The sequence below is a fragment of the Gastrolobium bilobum genome, unplaced genomic scaffold (genome assembly GCF_033153095.1).
Source record: "Gastrolobium bilobum isolate Gb01-03AN ecotype WA unplaced genomic scaffold, APGP_CSIRO_Gbil_v1 utg41073, whole genome shotgun sequence".
In the NCBI taxonomy this organism is placed as follows: domain Eukaryota; kingdom Viridiplantae; phylum Streptophyta; class Magnoliopsida; order Fabales; family Fabaceae; genus Gastrolobium; species Gastrolobium bilobum.
In genome coordinates, this window is record NW_026899308.1 from 69,050 (window position 1) to 77,894 (window position 8,845).

Sequence of the window (8,845 nt, forward strand, 5' to 3'; positions counted from 1 at the left end):
TTAATTAGTGAATGCATAATTGTATTAAGCGAAAATTTCAGAGTAGCCTTATATTTGTCCACTTCTTGAATGTTTATTTGACGTCCCTAATAAATAAGTTAATGTAAAGTCAAGCGTATACTTAAAGAGTCAAATTATATTTTTATCCAAAAGTAAAGAAATTCAAATGAGAATTTGTACTTTAAAAAGAGATTAATGTTTCTAGGAGGTGAAATTGTCTTCTCCACATATATAAAAAAAATATGGATTCATGTGAATATAAGAGAGAGAAATAAAATGAGTTTTACACACTTTTATATATGTGCAGGAGTCGCGAGATAGATAAAATGAGTAAAATGTAGTTTTAGTATTTGTTCTTAGTATATGTTTTTAATTTGTTTTATATATAATCCATAATAGTTTAATTTTTATTTGAAACAATTATGGGCAACGCTGATTAGTAAGCATATCCGGCTATTATTTTTTGAAATACTATGCGATTTTGAAATTTACAAAATGATTAAAATTTGATCCTAATATTTTCACTGCTATATTATCAATCCTAATATTTATGGGATTAGCCAACGTGGGTCTGATTCCAAAAAAAAAAAAGGAAACAATACAATTAAGTATTTGGAAGCCAACTTTCCCTCTCAAAAATAAAATATTTGTGAGGCATTTGGAACACATATTGAAACTTCTGTGATATATGTTTGAATATATGAAGTTTTTATTTTATTTTTTACACTTAATTTTCTCATGTTTTAAAAAACAGGTAAATTTCAGTGTTAACGTAATGTTTTAGTCGAGCAAAACAACTACATATCCTATTATTCTTACTGTAATTCTCCCACATATTCAGACTAGTTTTAATAAATTTTGGGTCTTAATTGATTTGCAGGCACTCAGAATTACCAATGCATCCACAAAATATTAATATTCTAATATAAATAAGTATAGAATAAAATTAACACCGAGGTCATACTTAAAAAAATTCTAAAGCACAGAGGTTAGTTTGTAGTTAATCCAAATTAGTTTCACGGGAGAAAATTAAGCACACTAATTTTTTTTGTATGTATCAGATATATTTTACTTAATTTTTAAGTGAGACTTAAAAGCACACCTTATATTGGCTGAAAGTATTTGGAGAGATTAATTAATTGTTTCTTTTATATGTCGGAAAATGAGAATTTTTTTAAAGAGTTGTGTTGTTATAAATTCTGGTTTATAATAAAAGACATAAATTTTTCCTCTGCTTGACGAATGATTTGTACATTTGTTTTATTTCCGCCAAAATTCATAATTGAAAAGTGTTCTGGATGGCCCAAATACTGGAGCGGCCCAACTACACAGGCCCAACCCTCAGCTGGCCCAATCACTCAAGCTCAGCCACAGCCTTGCCCCACGTCAGCCCTTAGGGCTGACATGGACCCCCTCAACCCCCAACGTAGCAGCAGGCCCAAGGCATACACCAAAATGTCCCATCTTGGAACGCCTGCCGTTGAAGGCGACTACGACAGAAACCACAAAGGGAAACTCCCCCTTTGCCCGGTGCTGACACCGCCAGAGTGCAGAGGGCGCAACACTGCCACAATGACAGCGCCAGCACGCCTAACACTGCACCATGGGAGTAAATCCCAAGGAGAGTTGACCTCTCCCTCACCAGCCCGCTCCATTTCCCTTATAAATAGCCCTCCTGGGCACACCTTAGAGGTATCTTTTATGTACTGTTGTTATGCCCATTTACTTCCAAGTCATTCTCTTGCTATTAATCTGCCATTACTATTAGCTTGCTTGCATCTTGGAACTATACCTACTAGTCTGGTCATTACCTCGCCTAGTGGTATAATCCACATAGTAACATTACCCTGTAGGGCACATAGTGGGCTCAAAGAACCAAATGGAAGAGAGTAAAAAAGGTAATAAACCAGCCAAATATTCAAACCACCCTTCCGGGCGTGATACATCAGGTCGTCAGACACACGCCGTCCTACAAACGGAGTATAAAGAAGAATCCAAGAACACCCAACAGTCTCAGAACCCGCCTAAAGAAAACATCATGTACTGCAAGTTCCATCGCAGCAACGGTCATAACACTGACCAGTGCAGGCACCTCAAAGACGAAATCGATGAACTCATCAAAAGCGGAATGCAGAGGCGAGGAGGAGACGGCTCACGCCCTTCGGGAGCAGGGAGGCGATATCGAGAGCGCAACAAGTCGCCTGAAAGAAAGAGAACGCGTCAACCTGGATCCAGACCCTCCTACAATCGTGACAGGAGAGAAGATTCCCCCAGGAATCGCAGAGCGCAAGCAAGTCCAAACCGTAGAGGAAGGCGCGAAGAAGTAGATGAAGATTCAGCCGCGGTGAAGCACGGAGTGATCAACATGATTTCAGGCGGGCTGAGTGGAGGAGGAGAGACTGCGAACGGCAGAAAGAAACACTTGAAGCAGTGTCTGGCGGTCGCTGGCAAAGTGATCAGCAAAGAAAAGCACAGTCCTAGTCCAACAAGGCCTCAAATTGTCTGGGACGCCAGCGATTTAGGCGATGTCCTCCCAGGACATGACGATCCGCTCGTCATTCAAGCTATAATCGCCAACTTCGGCGTTAATCGCGTTTTTATTGACCACAGCAGCTCAGCCGATATTTTGTTTTTACCATGCTTTAAAGCGTTAGGGTTCACTGTTGATAGTCTAACTCCTGTTACAGGTGAACTCTCAGGTTTCAACGCTACCACCACAAAGCCACTGGGAGTGATTACCTTGCGGCTTTCCCTTGGAACGCCACCCACCTCACGATCCGCAGACATCCAGTTTTTGGTGCTCGACACCCCATCAGCTTACAACGCCATTCTTGGTATAAGGATGTTTGCTGCCTTCGAGGCAAGCATTTCACACCCCCACTTGGCAATGAAGTTCGTTGCCCGAGACAACAAAGTCGCCACAGTGCGAGGAGACCAGACGATAGCCCGAAGCTGCTACAACATATCCTTACGGCCAATGGCCAAAGCTAGCTTCAGTGATGAAAAGGCGCTCAAGCAGGGGACGACGTCGCCATCGGAAAGAAATCTCGGCGAGAAGTCAAAAGAGCGTGACCAATGTTTTTTGGTAGAATTTGATTCTAGAGACGATCCGCGCGTGGAACATGACAGACCCACGCCGGATGGAGCATTGGAACATGTTGTCTTAGGAGATGCGGATCATCAAACAACAACCATCGGGGCCACCATCGAACCAGAGATGAAATACAAGTTAATCAAGTTGCTCAAGGAAAACAAAGATTTGTTTGCATGGAAGCCGTCTGACATGCCAGGTATCAATCCAAACGTTTGCTGCCATCGTTTGTCGGTGGATCCCAAAGCCAAGCCAGTCGCCCAGAAAAAGAGGAAATTCGGTCCCGACCGCCAGAGGGTGATTGATGAAGAGGTCAAAAGGCTCCACGCCACCGGGTTCATCAGGGAAATCAAGTACACAACTTGGTTATCCAACCCAGTATTGGTTAAAAAGCCAAACGGCGCATGGCGAATGTGCGTTGACTACACTAACCTAAACAAAGTCTGTCCAAAGGATGCTTACCCTTTTCCTAGCATCGATCAGTTGGTTGACAACGCGTCCAGATTGAATATGCTATCATTCATGGACGCATACTCTGGTTATAATCAGATACCACTTCTTGAAGAAGGCCAAGACAAAACGGCGTTCATCACTCAGAACGCCAATTACTGTTATACAATGATGCCCTTCGGTCTAAAAAATGCTGGGGCCACTTACCAAAGGATGATGAATGAAGTATTCAGAGACCTGATTGGCAATTGCATCGAAGTATACATCGATGACATGATCGCCAAATCAAGAACGTCGGAACAACATTTGGTTGATCTACAAGGTGTTTTTGAAAGACTCAGAAAATTCAACATGCGCTTGAATCCAAGCAAATGCGCCTTCGGAGTTCCCGCGGGCAAATTCCTAGGCTTTATGCTCACTGAGAGAGGCATTGAAGTCAATCCTGATAAGTGCAAGGCAGTGATTGAAATGCGAAGCCCGCAAACAATCAAGGAAGTTCAGCAACTCACAGGAAGGTTAGTAGCTCTCACTCGTTTTCTGGCCAATTCGGCTCACAAATCGCTCCCTCTTTTTGGCTTACTAAAAAAAGGAACCGCCTTTCGGTGGTCGGAAGAATGTGAGAACGCCTTCCAGGAATTCAAAAGGGCACTCTCTTGTCCACCAGTGCTCGCCAAACCAGACGATGGAGAAATGCTTTATTTGTATCTCGCCGTAGGTACCGAGGCAATCAGTGCAGCCCTTGCCAAAGAATCAATGGAAGGACAAAAGCCAGTATATTTCATCAGCAAGGTTCTACAAGGAGCAGAGCTTCGATACCAACAGGTGGAAAATGTAGCTTTGACGCTTATCTTTGCCGCACGGCGTTTAAGACCGTACTTCCAATGTCATCCAATCACCGTCAGGACCAACCAACCAATCCGCCAAGTCCTGCACAAGCCAGACTTGGCGGGAAGAATGATGTCGTGGGCGATCGAGTTGTCCGAGTATCAGATCACCTATGAGCCTAGAACTTCCATCAAAGCTCAAGCACTCACTGACTTCATTGCAGAAATGACGCAGCTCTCCCCGCCCAAGAACCAAGCAATGGGAACACCGTTATCAGAAATGTGGAAACTATACGTAGATGGCTCATCAAACGCCAAAGGCTCCGGTGCTGGGATGATAATAGAAAATCCGGATGGCGTGGCTATCGAACATTCTTTATCGTTTGAATTCAGCACCACAAATAATCAAGCAGAATATGAGGCCATGATAGCTGGTCTGATCCAAGCAAAGGAAATGGGGGCCAACCGCCTCAAAGTCTTTAGTGACTCCCAGTTGGTGACATTTCAAATCTCCGGCGAGTACCAGGCCAAAGGACCACTGATGTGCAAATACTTAGAAAAAGCCAGAGAGCTAATCGAAAGTTTGAGAGTGTTGAGGTGGAACATATCCGGCGTACTGAAAATACCCGGGCAGACATTCTGTCCAAACTGGCAAGCACTAAAAGCCCAGGCAACAATCGTTCTAGAGTCCAGCAGAGTATGCCAAACCCGTGCGTAGTCATGTGTATCTCAGAGCAAGCCCCTGGAGCCACTGAAGAAACCTGGATCACGCCCATTGTCAATTATTTAGCTGAAGGGGTCGTACCTCCCAACCAAAAAGATGTTAGAAAGATAATTCGTAGAAGCGCCCACTTCTGCATAGTACAAGGGCGGTTGTACAAGCGAGGACTCTCAACCCCACTCTTCAAAAGTTTAAATCCCACTGATGTTCCATACGTGTTAGAAGAAATCCATGAAGGAGTCAACGGCCATCACATGGGCGGTCACTCACTAGCAAAGAAGGCATTGAGAGCTGGATTTTATTGGCCAACTATGGAGCGTGATGCTCACGAACACGTCAAAAAATGCGAAAAATGTCAGAGGTTCGCCAACATACATAGAGCGCCGCCAGAAGAGTTAACATCAATCACCACATCATGGCCTTTCTACAAGTGGGGCATCGACATTCTGGGTCCTTTCCCTATGGCAGCTGGGCGAATTCAGTGGCTGATAGTCGCTATCGATTATTTTACCAAGTGGGTAGAAGCAGAACCCTTGGCGACTATAACCTCTCAAAAAGCAAGACAGTTCTTCTGGAGAAGCATTGTGTACCGTTTCGGCATCCCCGGAGAAGTTATCACGGATAACGGCACTCAATTTACCGATGCCAAGTTCCGCGAATTAATGAGCAGCCTACGACACCACTTTGCTGTCGTAGAACACCCACAATCCAACGGTTTGGTTGAATCATCCAATAAAATGCTGGGCAAAGGAATTAAAAAGAAGCTAGATGCACACAAAGGGGCATGGATTGACAATCTTGACAACGTCCTGTGGGGGTACAGGACAACCGTCCAGTCATCCACAAAAGAAACTCCGTTTAGGCTGACTTACGACGCTGAAGCCATGATCCCAGTAGAAATCGGTGAACCCTCCTGGCGGCGAGAGCACGTAACCGAGATCGACAACACCCAGAATTTGAAAGAAGCATTAGACTTGCTGGACGAACTCAGAAGGTCTGCCGCCGAGTCTGATCTCCATTCTAAAGGAAAATCAGCTACTTACTACAATAAGAAGGTCATCCCCAGGAGTTTCCAAGAAAAAGATTTGGTGCTTCGAAGAGCAGACGTTGGAAATAAAAACGCCCGCGAAGGAAAGCTCGCCCCAACATGGGAAGGACCTTACAGGGTAACCAACAAATTAGGTCATGGAGCCTACTACCTAGAAACATTAGAAGGAAAGGCGCTGCCAAGGGCTTGGAACGCCGATAAGCTCAAAATGTATTATAGTTAAGTTATCATGTAACAACTTCTGCACTCTTTTCCTTTCCTAGGCTTTTGTCCCATAGGGTTTTGCTGGGAAAGGTTTTTAACGAGGCAGAGTTTTGAGCTTCAATAAAGATCGCCAGTTCAATTTAACACTATCAAATGTGACTACGGGACGGTTCTCACCCCCGCCATAGTTGGTCTGGGATGGTTCTCACCCCCAGCCAACGCCCAACTTACGGGACGGTTCTCACCCCCGCCATAGTTGGTCTGGGATGGGTCTCACCCCCAGCCAACGCCCAACTTACGGGACGGTTCTCACCCCCGCCGTAGTTGGTCTGGGATGGTTCTCACCCCAGTCCAACGCCCAACGTACGGGTCGGTTCTCACCCCCGTCGTAGTTGGTCTGGGATGGTTCTCACCCCCAGCCAACACCCAACGTACGGGACGGTTCTCACCCCCGCCATAGTTGATCTGGGATGGTTCTCACCCCCAGCCAACGCCCAACTTACGGGATGGTCTCACCCCAGTCCAACGCCCAACTATGGGACGGTTCTCACCCCCACCATAGTTGGTCTGGGATGGTTCTTACCCCCATTCAATGCCCAACTACGGGACGGTTCTCACCCCCGCCATAGTTGGTCTACGAGGGTCTTCACCCTAGCCGACGCCCAACAAGCGAGATGGTTCTCACCCTCGCCGCAGTTGGACTGTTACGGTCCTCACCCCCAGCCAACGCCTAGCAAGCAAGATGGTTCCCACCATCGCCGTAGTTGGACTGGCATGATCCTCACCCCCAACCAACGCTCGTACAATCAAGCTTAATTCACTGAAGAAGAGGCAAGAAAAATAAAGCGGCTCTTTAGACAAAGCGTGAAAAATGACAAAGGTAAAGGAAATCCACTTGTTGATATTAATAGTCTCTACAACATAAGGCCGCTGTTGACATACCAACGGCGCCAAAAAAAAAAAAAAAAAAGCCACCGACGCCAGAGCATCTTAAACATCCCGATCCTGAACGGACGGGTCCCCTTCAACTACTGGGGCAACCGCCACCGACGCCTGAACCGTTTCATCCTGCCCAGCAGTACCAACAGGATCGCCTGACGTTACACGCCCAGCGTCATCTCGCGTATGTTCACTGTCCGTGTCAGTCATTGGAAGCGCGCCGCGAGCTCCTTCATCGTCATCAGTCTCTGGCGACGTTTCAATCACCTTCACCCCACCACCTTCAAGGCGCTCTACAATCTGGCCATCCTCTACATCATAAGACGGATCCAGGCCAGTCAAATTGACACCAGCATACCTCACGGCAACCTGCTTGAGGGCGTTGTTGAAAGAATCATACATCAGATCTGCCAGAGCCTCTTCCAGCTTCCCCACTTGCGCAATAGCCTTCTTATAGTCGTCATCCCTGGCGTGAAGGTTCCCGTGCGCGGAAAATAAATCTGAAGAGAGTTGATCTCGCTCTGCTGAAAGAGTCTCATTTTCCTTCTTCAAATTCTCCACTGACAGACTCAGTTTGTTTTTATCGGCGGTCAATTGTTTCACCGCATCCTCTGCCGTTTTTAATTGCGCCATCAACGATTTTGAAGAAGCTTTCCCGTCAGCAACTTCTTTGCCAAGGCGCCCTACGTCAGCAGTCAAGCTATTCACCTGCCCCCCCAAGTCAACAATAAGATCCTCTTGTCGGGTGCATCGTTCCTCAAAATCCATGGTAATCTCCTGTTGACCCAGGAGGCGGCCAATTATTACTTGGGTGCAGTCCAGGTATTGCTGGCGGTCGAAACACGGGGGCATTATCATCTTGGGACGCCTGACGTTGGGGAAGCCGTTGGCGAGGTCCCTCTCTGACAACCTGAGCGCCCTGCTCACAAGGATTTCTGGAAGAGGGGGTGAACCTACAGCTTCAGATGGCTCAACAGGGTGGTCACCTCCCCCAGCCGGATCGCCCTCAGAGGCACCATCCCGGGTCAGACCGTCCCCAGAACGCTCAGAGCACCCTGCCTGGGAAGATCTTGGTGGTGTTAAGCTCGCTGTCGCGCCTTGTAACCCATAACCAAGTGCTGATTCACTTGCAGAAGAGTGGCCAGTCACGCCAGTGGGCTCTCTAAGGCGGTTAGCCCGCTTCTCAAGTTCACCAGCAGGGATGTCAGCAGCAGATCGAACTTTCTTCTTTTTCTGGCGGACCTCTACGGCTTTACCCTTGTCCAGACTTTTCTTTTTTGAGGGAAAGATGGTCTGAGTCTGAGGCGCCACGCCCTGCTTGGCCCTCACTTTAGCGGTGGTATCACGCGCAAGTTTCAACGCATCGGTTGCCATGTTTCCAACTACAAACAATAAGATATGAGTCAGTATAAACACAAGGAAGGGTAGGAATAACACAAAGTTAAAAAAGGAAAATTTTGAACGCCACCACACCTCCATCAACATAACATATCGACCTCCAAAAACAACCGATCGCCCTTAAAAAAGGAAAATTTTCATAACGCCAGTCCACACCTCCATGACACAAC

The 8,845-nt window shown here is 46.3% G+C and overlaps 1 protein-coding gene across 1 annotated transcript; it reads left to right on the forward strand.

The window, feature by feature from the left end:
- The first annotated feature begins 1,879 nt into the window (after positions 1-1,879).
- On the forward strand, positions 1,880-5,083 carry LOC133289371 (uncharacterized). The gene has a single exon (XM_061487293.1). It carries the CDS (start codon positions 1,880-1,882, stop codon positions 5,081-5,083), a length of 3,204 nt encoding a protein of 1,067 aa, XP_061343277.1.
- Positions 5,084-8,845: the final 3,762 nt, after the last annotated feature.